General features: G+C 43.9%; 1 protein-coding gene across 2 annotated transcripts in view; it reads left to right on the forward strand.

The window, feature by feature from the left end:
• CA6 (carbonic anhydrase 6) overlaps nucleotides 1-17,718 on the forward strand; it is a 231,446-nt gene extending 213,728 nt beyond the window's left edge. For both annotated transcript variants that reach the window (XM_069241154.1, XM_069241153.1), the window contains exons 5-9: nucleotides 1,706-1,772; nucleotides 7,794-7,951; nucleotides 13,100-13,223; nucleotides 14,267-14,377; nucleotides 15,967-17,718. In XM_069241154.1, the coding sequence (XP_069097255.1) occupies nucleotides 1,706-1,772; nucleotides 7,794-7,951; nucleotides 13,100-13,223; nucleotides 14,267-14,377; nucleotides 15,967-16,580 (1,074 nt within the window). In that variant the 3' untranslated portion in view covers nucleotides 16,581-17,718. The remainder of the gene's footprint in view (nucleotides 1-1,705; nucleotides 1,773-7,793; nucleotides 7,952-13,099; nucleotides 13,224-14,266; nucleotides 14,378-15,966) is intronic.

Here is a 17,718-nt window from a genome sequence, read left to right on the forward strand (position 1 = left end):
TTGAATGTGTTTAATAACAACATATAAGGAAGAGGTCAGGGTAGGGGTATCCTGACCCACTGGGTAATGTGTGTGTGTGGGGGGGGGGGGGGGGGGAGGGGGAGGTTCCAAAGAGACTTCCCAGACATCCCCAGGAGTTAAAATAAAAATAAAGTTTTGGGTCATTTTGGGGATCCATGGAACCTCTGCTGGCCCCAGCCCGGACCCAGCCCAATTGCACCAAAAAAATAATGTTTGCTGCCCACTGTGGTTAGGCAGCCACGTCCTGTGGTCACACCAAACACATGGCAGAGGGTTCGGTACTCATAAGGGGCTGGGTGCATGCCCTGCACAAACTTCATGGCCCACACGGTCAGTGGCTTCGTGCTGCTTAGAATTTGCATAGTAAATTATGGTAATGAAATAGTAAAAAAATAGTAGTGCACTATAAAAAAAAAAAATTCAAGTGGTGTTATAGTTAAGATTGGTACTATATTACTTTATATTAAATAAAATATATAAATTCACTGAAAAAAACAAAGGTTGAAGTGACAGGTGAATATGTCAGTAAAAAATGTCATTTAAAACTCATAAAAGTGCTGAAATTCACCAGTGATAGTTATCTGAAGTAACTATAACTCATGCCCTAAGGTAATTATAAGAGTGAGGCTGCAATCTACAGACTCATTAGCTCAGTCAATCATATTTGTATTTTTCAAAGATGCCAGTATTCTTTTAGACATTACGAAACTCGGAGATTTGGCAAAATTCACAAATTCAGCAGCAGATAAAAACAATTCACAGAGACAAGGGGAAGAAATGATGACAGATCATAAGCAACAAAGGGGTGCATGTAGATATGATCACAGAGACGAAAAATAACCAAAAAAGCACATACCATAAGTTGAATTTGCGAATTTTATGAAATTCTGAAGTGTCTGGCAGCAATTTTGAATATGGCACTCTTTAACCAAATTCGTGCTTTTCAGCAAACTTGCCAATTTTTTAATTGTCAAGTTTGTGGAAAATGACTTTTTTTGAAAGGGTAAAGCCATCCAGGCTATGGTTGGGTGCAAACTCTTGTATGATCAATGGCAGGGTCAGTGCGGGACCTTGTGCAAGTCCTGTTGCAAGCCCCTACTGTCTAGTGGCAGTGCTCTGTATGGAATTGGTACATAGCAGGGTGAATGATTGCATAGCAGGTGAATGGATTACCTCATTAAAAAAACTAATTTTCTGTTTTGTGTTTGCTGAACCGTAACTAACCTTTAAATGTGTTTTTCATTGATCACTTCTACCTATCTCTGTCACACCGTATTTAGTTGTAGCACTTAGATCTCGTTTATACCTCTGAGTGATTTGTTTATGTCACTTGACCTCATCCAAAGGTCTCCTCTTGAAATGGAAGTTACCCTTTGCTTTCATTAAGTTTATTTCATGCATCTATAACCACCAACTCTGCATGTGAACGTATTATAAAAATATCTTCAGTAAAGTAATACAATAAATAACAATGTATCATTTCTCATGTGTCTCTTTGTTGTCTCACACTTTGTTCATCTATCCCTTGCTGATCTTTTTCCTTTTCCCTCATACCTCATTCACCTTTCTGTCACTCATAGCTTTCACTTATCTCACAAAAACCTTATGGACTGTTGTCTGCTATACTTCATTCACTGGTCAGTGCCTTACCTCATTCGTGTGTGTACTGGTCTTTTTCCAACAGGACGGGAACTTTGAGAACACTTACTACAGTGACTTCATCTCTAAGTTGGCCAAGATCCGCCAGGCGGGTAAGTGTAATTGATACACAGTTTAGGGATGGTCTCACTATTGTCTCGATCAACATCTCCACTGGTTACCATTTGCTTTTTCTTCGGCACCCCAATCAATGTATTCAAGCCTGACTTGCTTCAGTATCCCAGCCACACCTTAATCACTTCCTTTACACCTCTCCCACCATTCCTCCACACCACAGTCACTGTCTCAGCACACTTACAGAGTTCCTCCATATCTAAATCATTGTATCTGCCACATCTCAACCCACTCTCTTTCCTTTGTCTAAGCCACTTCCCCACGCCCAAGTGTCTTCCCACTCATCCACTCCTACCACATCTGGCCAGAATCTGGGTCAAAATATGATGATGTAAAATAAGTCCTGGTCTCCAAAAATGAGTGCCTCTGTCCACCACCGAAAACCATTGACACAAATTTAGCACTGGGCTGCAATCATGTCATATGGCCAGTTGAAAATGGTACATCACTATCACTTTTTTTATATGGCTACAAATTGCTAAAGCATAAGAGGCAGCTGCAGAGGTCCTCTTTGAGCAGAGTTTCATTGATCCAGAAGGGCCACTTGCTATACCTTTGTGCAGTATGTAGGTTAAGGTTGGGACAAACTCTGTTAAAGGAGTTTGAAACATTTCCCACACCCTGCTAACGAATAGAGAGTGCTTCAGTGGCTTCAAAGGTGGTACCACGAGTGCTCCCTACTGACATCTGCACACTGTGAGCAGAGACAAAACAAAAGACCATTTGTTTTCTTGGTTCTCATACTACTACTACTAATAATAATAATAATAATAAAAATAATAACTTGTATTATTGCTATGATTCCTATTATTACTAGTAATAATAATAATAATAATAATGATAATAATAGTTAATATTATTGTTATTATTACATGAATATCCCTATTATTATACAATAGTAACAAATTAGATTGCAATTTAATAATTATATTATTAATAATTTTATATTAGTAATTAAGCACAATACAATTGTATACACTTTATGATTATTATCATTATTATTATTATTCCTATTATTGTTATTATTACCATCGTCATCAGGTGTCTAGATGAATAAAACTCTATTGTGAGCTCTCAAGTGGAAGTTGAAGTTAAGATCCAAACAACCTAGAGCCATTTGTACAAAGGATTTTTTCATTTTTGTGTTCGGAAATGGTCTGATCGCGCTGTTTACAACTGCAAAAATGGTTTTATATATGGTCAAATGGTTTTATATATGTACAAATTGCTATTCAGTAGCGCATTACCAAATCCTGATTTGTGTTTGCAATTCTGTTTTTGAAATGGGTGTGTTTTGGGCGTCCCTTCCAAATACCGAGTCTGAATGAGATGTATTAATGATATGTGACCGAATTCCAATCTCCAAACATTAATACTTTACTGGCTCCTTGAAGGAGGTGGTAACCAATTCACAAAAGCGAACGACTCCCAACAGGACCCTTCCCCTTTTAGAATAGATTTTTTTTTTTTTAAGAGCAGGCAGTAGTCCATTGGACCACTTACAAATCTTAAAAAATGAAACTTCAACTTTAAAGTTTCATTTTTTTCTTTTTAAAACATCATGTTAAGTTTAGGAAAAACAGGCTGCATTTAAAAATCACAAGATTGCTGTATTTAAAGGCTTTCACAGACACAGTGATCTGCTGACCCTGTGATGGCTATCACTTCTAGTGGGTCGCAAACTGCGACCTACCTCATTAATACTCGTGAGGTAGGTTGATTTGCAACACATTAGGAATCACTATCAAACATTTGTAAATTTTCTTATATTAGGAATCACATCCCTAAAGTTTTTTTACGTGTGGCCACTAGATGCGAACAGAAATCTGAGCATTGGCAAAGCTAATAGGTCTGTAATTGATTGTGAAATATTGGTGCAGGTAGGGGAAGCAACACAGGAGGCACAGGGGATCAAAGGGGCAACAGTCAGTAATGTTGAACTGGTAGGGAGTAAGCACACGGGTGAGAAGCCAACATGGGGGAAGTAGGGAAAAAGCACATTGGCAAGAGAGGAACACGGAGTGCTGCAAAAGGAGGACAGAAGCATATAAGGGAGACAGCAGAAAAACACATGCACTCTCATAGAGTACTTGAGCAAAATAATAAAAGTAGCACCTTAAAAAGGTAGCAGTAAAGGACACAGTAATGCCTCCGTGTAGGAGGCTGGCCTGGCTTGTAGTGGGTACCAAGGGGTACTTACACTCTGTACCAGGTCCAGTTATCCCTTATTAGTGCAGAAGAGGTGTTTCTAGCAGTTTAGGCTGATAGAAGGTAGCTATAGAGCAGCTTAGGTTGAACTAGGAGACATGCAAAGCTCCTACTATACCACTGGTGTCACATGCACAATATCATAAGAAAACACAATACACAGATATACTAAAAATAAAGATACTTTATTTTTATGACAATATGCCAAAAGTATCTCAGTGAGTACCCTCAGTATGAGGATGCCAAATATACACAAGGAATATGTACACAGTACCAAAAATATGCAGTAATAGCAAAAGGAAGTAATGCAAGCAGTGTAAAGTTACAATAGATTGCAATAGGAGCGCATAGGTATAGGGGCAACACAAACCATATACTCCAAAAGTGGAATGCGAACCACGAATGGACCCCAAACCTATGTGAGCTTGTAGAAGGTCGCTGGGACTGTAAGAAAATAGTGAGGGTTAGAAAAATAGCCCACCCCAAGGCCCTGTAAGGTAGGTGTAAAGTGCACCTACAACCCACAGAGAGCACAGAAGTCATGATAGGGGGATTCTGCAAGGAAAACCAACACCAGTAAAGCAACAACAGTGGACTTCCGGACCTGAGTACCTGTAAGACAAGGGGACCAAGTCCAAGAGTCGCGACAATGTCGAGAGTGGGCAAGAGCCCAGGAAATGCCAGCTGAGGGTGCAAGGAAGCTGCCACGGGATGGAAGAAGCTTGGTGTTTTGCAAGAATGAAGAGGACTAGGAACTTCCCCTTTGGAGGATGGATGTCCCACATTGTGAAGAATCTTGCAGAGGTGTTCCCACGCAGAAAGACCGCAAACAAGCCTTGCTAGCTGCAAGGGTCGCGGTTAGGGTTTTTGGATGCTGCTGTGGCCCAGGAGGGACCAGGATGTCGCCACTTGGATGAGGAGACAGAGGGGGTGCCCAGCAAGTCAGGGAGCCCTCACAGAAGCAGGCAGCACCCGCAGAAGTACCGGAACAGGCACTTAGAAGAGGAGTGAACCGGAGTCCACGCGAAGTCACAAAAGGGAGTCCCACGACGCCGGAGGACAACTCAGGTTAAAGTGCAGGTTAAAGTGTCGGGGACCCAGGCTTGGCTGTGCACGAAGGAAATCCTGGAAGAGTGCACAGGAGCCGGAGCAGCTGCAAATCACGCGGTACCCAGCAATGCAGTCTAGCGTGGGGAGACAAGGACTTACCTCCACCAAACTTGGACTGAAGAGTCACTGGACTGTGGGAGTCACTTTCACAGAGTTGCTGAGTTCCAGGGACCACGCTCTTCGTGCTGAGAGGGGATCCAGAGGACCGGTGACGCAGTCTTTTATTGCCTGCGGTTGCAGGGGGAAGATTCCGTCGACCCACTGGAGATTTCTTCAGAGCTCCTGGTGCAAGAAGGAGGCAGGCTACCCCCAGAGCATGCACCACCAGGAAACAGGCGAGAAAGCCGGCAGGATGAAGCGATACAAGGTTTCAGTAGTCGTCTTTGCTAATTTGTTGCGGTTTTGCAGGCGTCCTGAGCAGTCAGCGGTCGATCCTTTGGTAGAAGGTGAAGAGGGAGATGCAGAGGAACTCTGGTGAGCTCTTGCATTCGGTATCTGAAGAATTCCCCAAAGCAGAGACCCTACATAGCCAGAAAAGGAGGTTTGGCTACCTAGGAAGGAGGATAGGCTAGTAAGAAAGGTAAGAGCCTATCAGAAGGAGTCTCTGATGCCACCTGCTGGCACTGGCCACTCAGAGCAGTCCAGTGTGCCAGCAACACCTCTGTTTCCAAGATGGCAGAGGTCTGGGGCACACTGGAGTAGCTCTGGGCACCTCCCCTGGGAGTTGCAGGTCAGGGGAGTGGTCACTCCCCTTTCCTATGTCCAGTTTCGTGCCAGAGCAGGGCTGGGGGATCCCTAAACCAGTGTAGACTGGCTTATGCAGAGATGGGCAGCATCTGTGCCCATCAAAGCATTTCCAGAGGCTGGGGGAGGCTACTCCTCCCCAGCCTTCACACCTATTTCCAAAGGGAGAGGGTGTCACGGCATGGCCATGTTCGGAGTTACCATTGTGACGCTATACATAGGTAGTGACCTATGTATAGTGCACGCATGAAATGGTGTCCCCGCACTCACAAAGTCCGGGGAATTCGCCCTGAACAATGTGGGGGCACCTTGGCAAGTGCCAGGGTGCCCACACACTAAGTAAGTTTGCACCCAACCTTCACCAGGTGAAGGTTAGACATATAGGTGACTTATAAGTTACTTAAGTGCAATGGTAAATGGCTGTGAAATAACGTGGACGTTATTTCACTCAGGCTGCACTCGCAGGCCTGTGTAAGAATAGTCAGATCTCCCTATGGGTGGCAAAAGAAATGCTGCAGCCCATAGGGATCTCCTGGAACCCCAATATCCTGGGTACCTCAGTACCATATACTAGGGAATTAAAAGGGTGTTCCAGTATGCCAATGTGAATTGGTGAAATTGGTCACTAGCCTGTTAGTGACAATTTGGAAAGCAGAGAGAGCATAACCACTGAGGTTCTGGTTAGCAGAGCCTCAGTGAGACAGTCAGTCATCACACAGGCAACACATACAGGGCACACTTATGAGCACTGTGGCCCTGCCTGGCAGGGTCCCAGTGACACATAGATTAAAACAACATATATACAGTGAAATATGGGGGTAACATGCCAGGCAAGATGGTACTTTCCTACACTCTGTGCTCCAGGGATCGGAGAAACATAATAAGAACGAAGAAAGTCCGCACAGCTGATGAATAAGAAGTAAGCAAAAGAGAGTGACAATGAAGACAACTAGTGGTAAGCAATCCGTGGTCTCTAAGCCTATTCTAAGCTAACAATATGTCTTGCAACAGACAGCGCATGTGCTCTGTAGTAGGAGAGACCATAAAAAGGAGTTAATGGGCGTAGTGAAGGAGGGGGAAAGATGTCCTACAATAGTAGTCAAGCCCACTTAAGGTTTTAATATTTTTTTAACAATTTTTTTTATTCAAGTTGAAAATTTGAAAATATAGAACAACTGTTTGCCAGTAATCAGACACAAAGTTGTCACAGATAGAGTGAAAAGAAAATTATCATTACTACACATCCTTTCCACTGTAGAATATATGCATAAGTATGCCGCCCAACATAGACACTAAACATTTCATGTATTATATCATATTATTCATCCATCCCATTCTCTGGAGTGCTTTCGGGGGCATGCCAGGGCCTCGTAGATTGGCTTCTCACAGATACAACACACGTCCATATGTGATCTGGACTCAGATGTTGCAGGGTCAGTCTCTCCCCAGTGTTGGGCACTATCTTGTTTGGCCATCATAAGACCCAACCTAAGTAACATCTTCCCTGCATATGTGTAACCTTCCTTGTCCACTAAGCCGGGTAAGGCCATTTTGGTGGTTGAATCAAGTGGCCTTCCCATTACCGCACCAAGCACCTTTCGGACAGAGGCTCACTGTAGTCCATTTAGGATTTGACCTATGTCACAGTCTGGTACCTTATCACAAAGGGAGTTTTTTCCAAGCTTGGCAGGTAAGTGGTAGTTAACACATAGATGGCTACAGCACAGTAGCCTTCACACCCATCATTCCTCCAAGAAGTAGAAAAGAATAAGTAGCGCAATGGCTAATATCATGCACAATGAAGAGTGTCCCCACCCTGTCACAGGGGGCAGCTCATCATCAGAAGAGTGACCCAGACTGTAAGCCGCCCATCTTGGGTCCTTACTGAAGGGAGACTGACAAGTGATGCTGTCCAATGCTTGGTCTTTCCTCTGCAGGGCAGAAGACGGAGCTCACCTCTCTGGATGTGCAAGCTATGCTGCCCGAAAATCTGAAGAACTTTTACCGGTACCCAGGGTCACTCACCACCCCGCCATGTACAGAGAATGTCATCTGGACGGTGTTTGACGAGCCTATCGTCCTCTCGCATACTCAGGTATCATTAATAATTGATCAATAAGTGTGAACCAAAGGGCCTTTTTAAAAGAATACATACAGAAATAAATCTGGTATGTGCATATAAACAATGCACTGTGTAAATATAGCACAACTAAATGGGTACACAATGGGTACACAAACGCATTGTTGCAAGCGGAACACATATTAAAATGTGTACATATAGTGTCACTGTAGGACTCTCAAACAATATATTGTGTATACATATAATTACTGTAGGACTTTCACATATAACCCTCTGTGCACTCAGTATTGCCATAGTTCTATCAACAGCACTGTGTACAGAAAGTATCATCATAGAGCTATTTCACATTAGCCAATGTGTAATAGTGTGCACATATAGTATCTATTATTTGCAATTTTATATAGCACGGACATGGCCCGAAGGCATCAGAGCGCTTTACAACACAGAATACTGAGTTACATCGGGTTACATTAATAATAATTGAACTCGAACGTTTACATCAATGTAAGTATAAAGCAATTACCGCAGGAGACAGTTACAACAATAGGGTGGAGGACATGAACAGTTAAACGAAGCAGATCAGGGTGCATTGGAGCAAGTAAATAAGTCTAGTCGAGGGTGAATTATCCAAGATTTCTATCAAATAGGAGGAGCTTGAGATCCTTTTTGAAGGTTGCTAGGCAGGTGGGTAGGTGGAGTGAGGGAGGCACAGAGTTCCAGATTCTAGTGGCGCTGCCAGAAAAGGACTGATTCATGTATCGTTCTTGCCAGAAGGTGAGGGGTTCCAGGAGCAGAGATTGGGCATTTCTGGAACTCCTATTAGCTCTGGAGATTTTTTTGTTTCTCGTTTAGGTGGGAGGGTGAGGAGGAGTGCAGCGCTCTGTGGGTGATGGAAGCAATTTTTAATTGGGCCCGCGCTTCGATGGGGATCCATTGGAGAGTTAGCAATGCAGGGAAAATGTGGTTGAATTTCTTGATACCTACGACGAAGCATGCTGCAGCATGTTGTGTTGCACTCAGTGAGCCTAGGTGAACTTTGGGAATGCCTGAGAGAAGGGCAATTCCATAGTGTAGTCTAGAGAGAACGAGAGACTGAACTACTGTTTTGAGGTCTTGTACTGGAATCATTTGTCTGATACCCCAAAGCAGCCTAAGCTGATGTTGTGCACAGTTGGCCATGGATTCTATGTGGCTGTGGAGATTAAGATGATTGTCCCGGGTTATTCCTAGTGATCTGGCACTCGTGACAATGGCAGGGCAGCCTGCGAAGGCGGGAAGTTTTTTCATCCATTCTTGTACATGCGTTTTTGCTTTCTGAGGTGAGATCAAAAGAAATTCTGTGTTTGTTAAGTTGAGTTTTAAATGGTGGTTAGACATCCAGTTTTGAATCATTGAGAGTGTATTTGAAAGCAGGGCAATGTCCTCTGGGGATGATATTTTCAAGTTTATTTGGGTATCGTCTGCTTAGAGGTGGCAGAGACATCCAGAGTTTCTGAACATCACACATAGGGGTTCTAGGTAGAGGTTGAAGATGGTTCGGGAGAGGATCGAACCTTGGGGGACACCTTGGTGAACGCTGACTGGTCTTGAGTTGCCCATTTTCACAATTTGGGAATGGTTGGATAAGTAAGAGGAAAACCAGTTGAGGACTGTTCCTCAACATCCCCTGCGCAGTTCAAGAATACGAAGGAAGTCATGATGGTTTACAGTGTCGAATGCGGTGCAGGAGGCCCAGGAGAAAGGAGATTCCGGAGTCAAGGATTTTAAGGGAATCATCACCTATTTGGAGGATCGCAGTTTCTGTACTGAGACCCTGGTGGAAACCTGATTGGAGAGTGTCTACGAGGTTGTTTGTTTGGACGTGTGAGGCTAGTTGAGACGCTATACAGCTTTCTATGACTTTGCCTAAAAATGGGAATGTGGAGACTGGGCGGTAGTTGTTTAAATTCTCTGGATAAAGAGTTTGATTTTGTAAGAGCGCAGTGATTTGACCCATTTTTAGTAGCTTCGGGAAGAGGCCTTGATGAAGAGAGGAATTGACCAAGGTGGTCCATATGGGAAGTAGGTGTGTGGCAAGAGATTTGCTCATAGATCCTGGAATAGTGTCCTGACAGTGGTTTGAGGGTTTTACTTTGGAGGTAGTTCATAGTAGGTCCTGCATGGAGATTGGAGAGAAAGATGACCATGGTTGTATTGATTTGCACAGTTGATATCCAACTGTTTCAAGAAAGTCGTTGATGAGAAGTGAAATATGGATGTTGCAAACTTTTTTATCAAAGAAATCCACAAAGTCATTACAATTGGACACAGATGGCTTGGGAGCCGAAGTAATAGTGGGGTTAGTAGACTGGGCAATAACCTTGAACAGGCGCTTTGGTCTATTCTTTGCAGAATTCACAGGGGCTCTAATATGGGAGGATTTCGCTCTGAGCATTTGGTCTTTGTATTGTTTTCTCGCTATGCAGAGCTTAGTCATACTCAGGAAGGATTGTGCTTTTCTCCATCCTTTCTTGTATTTTCTGATACGTTTCATTCTTCATAAAGCTCTTTAGAGAACCAGGGCCTAGAGGGTTTTGGTCTGGATAATTTGCACTTCAGTGGTGCACATTTGTCAATAAGGGATTCCATGCAGGAGCTAAACTTGTTGGTGGCCTCGTTGATGTCAAGATAGGGTGTGATCGCAATTAGGGTGGGAAGGGCAGTGATGCCCATTGTTTCTGTGTCAAGGTTGGATGTGTCTCTAAACCATATTTTCTCTTTCTTGGGTTGCCCATAAGTTTCGGTGTAAGAGCTGGTTAGAGAGAACGGGGTCAGCATGTGATCGGACCAGTGACTGGAATGGGGTCTCATGTCTTAAGGTAGTAGGGAATTGAAGATTATCAGATCCAGAGTGGCACCTTTGTGGTGTGTAGGTTTATGGTAGTGTTGTTGGAGATTGTTGGCATTGATAAAGGAGGTAAAAGTGTCCACATCACTATCGCCTACGTCTCCCCAGTGGATGTTGAAATCACCAAGGAAGATATTGTTATCAGAGCAGATGAGCTGAGAGGTGAAGAAATCAATACATTCCTCGATGAAGGTGTTGTTTTGACCCGGTGAATGGTAAATCACATTTAATCTGAGGTTGGAGGAAGTAGATGTAGATAGTTCCACCAACAAACTTTAAATGGACTGAGAGCGAGTTGCTGGGTTCAGCATCTCAGAGTTTTGGTGAATGAGTGCAGGACCTCCATTAGTTGGGAGGGAGAAGAAGGTCATGAGCATGGTTAGATGAGGCACTAGGCCACATTTCCGTGAGAATCAGGATGTCAAGGTTATGGGTCAGGATCGAGTCTGAAAGCTCAAGACAATGTTTGACTGCAGAATGACAATTTTGTAGCATGCAGTTCAGGGAAGAGCTGTTGTCTTTCTGAACTGGCTGATTGGGGAAGGTAGTTGGGATTTGTATCAAGGTATGAGGGGATGGGGGTGTGCTGAGGTGGTGTGTGTGAGTTTTAATGCGGTCAGAGATGATAGTGGAAATCTGGAAGCCTCCTACGGGAAGAAAGGAGGAGGGGGAAGCAGGTAGATTGGAAGAGGGGGGAGAAGAATTTGAAGCTGCATAACTATTTTGGAGATTGAAAGGTCTGAGTTGTCTAGGAGAGGATGTGTTCATTTGGGGCTGGGTAGGCATCTGTCTTTGGGTATGCTAGAAAGGTGTAGGGGAAGGTTTTGCAGGGGGTGATGAGGATAGGAGTGGTGGGAAGACAGAGAGTCACTAAGCTGGAATAAAGCCTAGGTGATGATGTCCATTCTTCAAGGGAGGTGTGAAAACTAGGACAGGAGCTTGTTGAAAAGGGGCCAGTTGTGTTCAGTAATTGTGAGAGGAGTGGGGTGAACTGTCAGGGATGGACTCGGTGGGGTTGAGGTGTAAGCGGGGGAAGGTGCTGGTTGTTGGTGTCTGGTGATTGGAGATGTTGTAGCAGGAGGCAAAAAAGGAAGGGGGGGACTTGTGGGCCGTTTGTGGTGAGGGAAGAGGGGTGGCAATGGTAACCGGAGACGGAGATAATGGTTTGTGGAAGGTAGGAGAAGATTGGTATGGAGATGGTTTGTGGGAGGGATGTTCACGGTCTGAGATAGGTGGTGGCAAGTGAGTTGTGGGAAGCGTAACGGATTGTTTGACAGTCCAGGATGAGAGCTGTGGTCCCAATGGACCTGGAGGACAGAAGAGTGGTGGAGGGTATAATGGGTGGGTAGAGAGGGGAAACGTGGAGGATTGTAGGAGGGCTGGAGGATGGGATAGATTACATCGATCATGATCATGTCTAAGACTGTGACGTTGGCTTGGAACATGATCTTCCCATTGTTGTAAATATATATATAGAGAGGTTGCCTAAGAGGCTAAAGGGGAAGCAGCATTTGAGTTTGCGTCCAAAGGGGATTTTGGAGAGAGAGGAGGGTGGGAGAAAACTGTGTATTGACCTGATCCATATGTCAGTGTTGTGTGTCAAGATGAGGAGGTCGGTTTTAAGGGAACCATTACGTTGGCAGTCGTGTTGGTCTTCGAAGAGGGTTTCCGGGAAGTCTCTTAAGGTCCTATGTTTTCAAGTTTTTCATTACATATTTGGAAAGATTTGGGGGTATTTAATCTTGAAAGCATTAGTGCGAGGATTTGGAAGGGGCGCTACGTGGGAGCTGGTGGCAGCAGGTGTCAACGGCATGAATGGGGGCTGATGCCAGGATCCCACTTCTTACAAATAGCTTTTGAGAGGAACTGCAACACCACCAATAAAGTTATTTTTTTCCCCAATCCATTTTTTGTCAATGTTCACTGTACTTTAAATTGGCTGTATGCCATAATTGTTCTCAAAATTCTGGAGGCAATCTCCAAATCCACTGTACAGTTATATTTAAATCGTATTCCACTTAGTGTGATTGTGCCAGCTCACTTTGTGAGTTTCCATTTGCTCCATTCTGTAATACAAGTCCTCTTAGATACATCATCCAAGCCCCTCATAAGTCCAAGGTCATTGCAATCATTTCTGTGAGATCAGCCCCAAGTTTCTGTCAATTTGTCTTTATGTTGGGTTCATTCTTGACCAAACCGCTACTCCAACACCCCCCCAAAAAATTATGGGGGTAATTCTTTGCGATATGCACATTCTGAACATTTTCTTTCCATAGATTAATTTGCTTGAGAACTCACTGCTGGATTATAACAACCAAACACTGAGGAATGACTACCGCCATGCCCAGCCGCTAAATGAAAGAGTTGTGGAGTCAACATTTTCACCCAAACTTGCCAAAGGTAGGAAGGATCTGATTGTAGCTACACTTGAATATGTCTCAAAGTGGGAACGCTGTTCTACCCTTCAAATACTTTTGTAAACTTGGGAAAGGAGGCGCACGGAGTGACTGCCCTCTGACGAGGTTCCTGCAGTCCGACGGAAAGACCTGCAATCTGATGGTGACAAATGAATGTCGGGGTGATAAATGGCTCCGGTACTCCTAATGTGCCTTTCCTCTCTGATAGGGTTTAATGTCTTTATTGAGGGGCTCCCTCCACTTCGAGGTTAGTTATTGACTGTCTTCTGAGGATAGGCAGAGTGCCTTTAGGGTGATCCAACCTTCCTGAAGAAGCTTCCAGCCTCTAAAGGGTGATCTCTGTGCTCACAATCACCCAGTGTGTAACTCTCAGCCACAATGCATACAGGCACCTCTCTGAGGTGGTTCCATGCACCTTGGGTTATCCTTGGTCCTCCCAGGGTTAAATGTCTCCGCAAGTGCTCACATTTTCCCAAGTTGTCCCATGCAGTTTGTCCCCTAAGAGTACGTCTATTGGTCGGTTCAGTCTCCTCGGGTGTTCTGAGTCCCCACATTGTGCTTTCAGTATCGCCAGGGTGCTCACATTCTTCCTACGATCAGTCTTCTCTGGTTGGACGGCCTCCCCATGACGATTCCGCTCCCTGACAAGGTTGTGTGTCAAGTATCAAAGACAATGATATTCACTTGCTTTTACATTGACTGCATAATATCGACCACCGACATTTGTCAATTAAGCATACACATTGAGGTACAGATTTACCATTCTTAGCCCTACATCTAATTGCCTTTACGATATGTTGATGACATCGTCTAATATTGTGCAGTTTGTCTAAGTGCAGATTAATGTTAAAAAAACCTCAGCATTTTCGTAGATCATCCCGAACATGGTTTCATTCTCCTCTGTATTTCTGGATTTTCTGGAAACACTTAGAAACACTGTGCACATGTACTCTGTAAACACAGAGAGAACTTTTAGAGTTTTCTAAGTGTGACTTTATCACTCATTGGTTTGTTTCACATCTTTAGATAAATGCAATCCTGAAGTGATTGGTACAAAGCTCGGTGCCATAGAGTCTGAGATCCTAGATATGAGGAGGCAACTAATTGGATCAGGAGGCAGGAGCCTTGGCCTGACAGGTAAGAAAAGTGACATCCTCACAGTCCACATCCCAAGGTCTCCCAAACTTTGAGACATGGTCCGAAAATGACATGTGGGGTTCACGACAGAAGAGGGGCTGAGAGGTACGGGGCAGATTAGACTTTGTGGTGATTGATGAGGCATTGTTGGGGCAGGTGGTAGATGGTACAGGGGAGAGTAAGCAGCAGAGGAAAGATTTGTGGAGTAAACATTGTGGAGCATTAAATGAGTCTGTTGAGGAAGAATACAAACCCATGTGGGTGACTGGTAAGTGTGTAAAGAGTGCTAATTATCAACTGATGTCTATGATGGGATGTGGTACAGGTGATTTGGTCTAGTTGGCGGTGAAGAAGACATTGGTTGGATTAGTGCTGGAGCACACATTAGTGGTATAATGGTACCGGTGACACATATGTTGCAGTTGTAGAGGGCATTGAGGTGGTATTTGAATTTAGTTAACCAGAGCCATTTCTCTTGTGGGGCTTTAGGCACTTCATGGGAGGATGGGTTTGAAAAGAGGTAGAACCTCCGGGCCGAGTTCCAAACCCCCAGAAGGAGTATTGTCCTAAGGGTAATATAAAATAGCCCCTCACTTATCTTGCATCGTCCTCTGACTCCAGCATGCCCATACCCCCATCCACTCCCATTTTCTAGGATGAGCTGGGTTAGTGCAGTTTAACTGGCGTAAAGAACTATAGTAAGGTGGCCTCCATTATAATACCATGATTCTTAACCTGAGCCATGTTAGTCTGTCCATTTGCTGCAGAAATCAGAGAGTAGGTATAAGATAGGCTCATTGACAACAGATCACATACAGACATGTCACCCAGTTTCAAAAGTTGGATTAAATGATATAACCTGTGAAAGAAAAGATAGAAAGTGAATGGAGAAATTATACTATAATATGATGTTGTTGGTCCACATTGCCTTAATAACCAGAGGCTACTGTAGACATTCGTATTTAGGGGTAGTAGGTGGGGGTGGTAGAGGAGAGATTATGAGGGAGGGGGAGAAGGCTGGACAGGGAAAGTTGAATGTGATCTTGGTGAAGGGGTGTGTAGAGAAGATGTCAATAGAGTTCGTGGTAGAGGAGAAACTGGTGAAAGATCTAGTCAAGGAGACACTTGTGGAGGGTGTAGTGGGGGATAAACTGTTGAGAACAGCTGCCGAGGACACCTTTAGATGGAGTGGCTTTTATGGAAATGCTAATGGAGGGAGTGATGATGAAGAATAGAGCAGTAGAGAGTGAAAGAGGGATTGATGGAAAACAAAATTTAGGTTGAAGAAAAGGTAGTGTGAGTGTCCCTAAGAAGGGAGGTAGAGTGGTTCAGTGATCGCTAGGGAGTCCTCTCCCTGTGCACTACTTCCATGGATGTGGATCATGTCTCATTTCCTGTACCTTTGTTCTTTATGCCTACTTTTTCCAGGTGTGAAAGTGGTCTCCTGCCCTCCTTGTTTCTTTCTGCAGGGGTATGGATAAAGGCACGCTCCCCATTATTTTATAGGTGCTTATGGAGACATCATCTTTCTCCTTCCACATACTGTAGATAATGCCTTTAAGTGTTTCCTGTTCCTTCCTTTCTTCTAGGTGTGTTGATGGTGGCCTACCCATCGTTCTATTTCTCCAGTGAACACACAGCAAGCTATGTGGAGCTGCGGCCACAAAAGGACATGGTCCTGCAAGCCTTCACTCTCTGTTTTTGGGTACGGACCAACAACCAAGGCACGAAAACCATCTTCTCCTATAGCACTCGGAACAGAGACAATGAGTTAGTGGTGACGGTGGGTTCAGACGTAGGTTTGTGGGTGGGAGGGCACTTTGTAGACTTCCCGGTGCACCACAAGTCAGAAAACTGGGTACATAATTGTCTGCGGTGGGACTCAGCCACTGGAGCTGCTGAGCTCTGGACCAATGGCTTGATGCTCAAGGAAAAAGGCCTGCAGAAGGGTTACATCATAAAGTCGGGAGGTGTCATAGTGCTTGGCAAAGACCGTGATGACCTTCTTGGCATGTTCTCCAATGGATTTGTGGGCTGGATGAGCCGCATCCACCTTTGGAGCCATGTCCTGGGCACCGCCGATATCATGCTGCTCACCCAGTGTCGGGGTGCCAGTATCAAGGGGGACCTCATCTCCTGGGGCGAGACCCCCATGACCCTGTCTGGGGGGGTGATCCTGGAGGTGGATACTAGCTGCAGATGAAGCCCTTCAGCAGTTGAGTTCAAGAGGAGGCGAGAGTGCTGGACGGACAAACCATCCTTAGGGCAAAGACAACAGAAGAGGAGCTCCCATACAAAATGTGTCTGGTTTGAAAGAACCTATTTTGGCAATTCGAGGTGTGAACTTGCATTTGCACAGATTGCCATCATCACTCATCCCCCTAGAATTTAACCATTTTAGCTTCAATTTTGTTCCTTCTTTAGTTCCCCTTACCCCTCAAGCTGACTCCTTTTTTCCCAGTTACCAGTTTCCCAAGATTTGCCAATTGTTTGTCCTAAAGAAAATCCCGTTGCTCCACATTTATTGCATGGTTGGTCCTTGATTTACCTTATATAGAGCCCTTAATAGCCCCGCGAGTTACGTTTTTCCTATTATTTTTAAGCGGTATCATTTCCCAAACACACCTGGTTCTTTGGAACTCAGTTATCTCTAAACTAAAAAAGAGTCAAAAAACATCCTTCTCACTGTAGCCGTCAGTGGTATGGAGATTCAGCCAAGCTAGATCTGTTTCGTGCACAAAATCAGGACTTGCATCATCCAATTGACAAGCCTCATTCATAGAAATAAAACATAAGACTTTTAGCTACAAAAAAAGAAATGTACCTCAAAATCAAAAAGCAGGGTCCTCTTTCTGTTGCCTGGCTCTGTCCCAGTTTCTGTTGATTTGTTTTTTTACTCCACCTGTCAGATTTCTCCTTCCTCATTTTTGGGACAGCTACCTGTTTTTTCTTTAGTACTTTTTTGGCTGTACTGATTTTTTATGATGTTATTCCTACTAATGTGTGGATTCCATGTTGTTCATCGTTTTTCAGTTTATCTTTGTTTTTATCTACTCTCTTCTTTATTCATTGTTCTCTTTAAATGTATTAATTAAATTCCAATGTCCCTTTCATATCAAATCCTACTTATTCCATGCATCAAAGCTAACAGTTTACAAAAATTGGAACAATTCAAGGGAGCCCTGTGGATCCCAGTTTGCTGAGAAGCCAGAACGTACCAATCTCTTTTTTAACGTTTTTCTGAACTTTGAAGACACGTAACTTTGCTTTTTAAATGAGCTTATTAATGTAGAAAATTTGAAAATGAATCAAAAGAATAAATGTAAACATATTGTTGATTA

The sequence above is a fragment of the Pleurodeles waltl genome, chromosome 6 (assembly GCF_031143425.1).
Source record: "Pleurodeles waltl isolate 20211129_DDA chromosome 6, aPleWal1.hap1.20221129, whole genome shotgun sequence".
Classification (NCBI taxonomy): Eukaryota; Metazoa; Chordata; class Amphibia; order Caudata; family Salamandridae; genus Pleurodeles; species Pleurodeles waltl.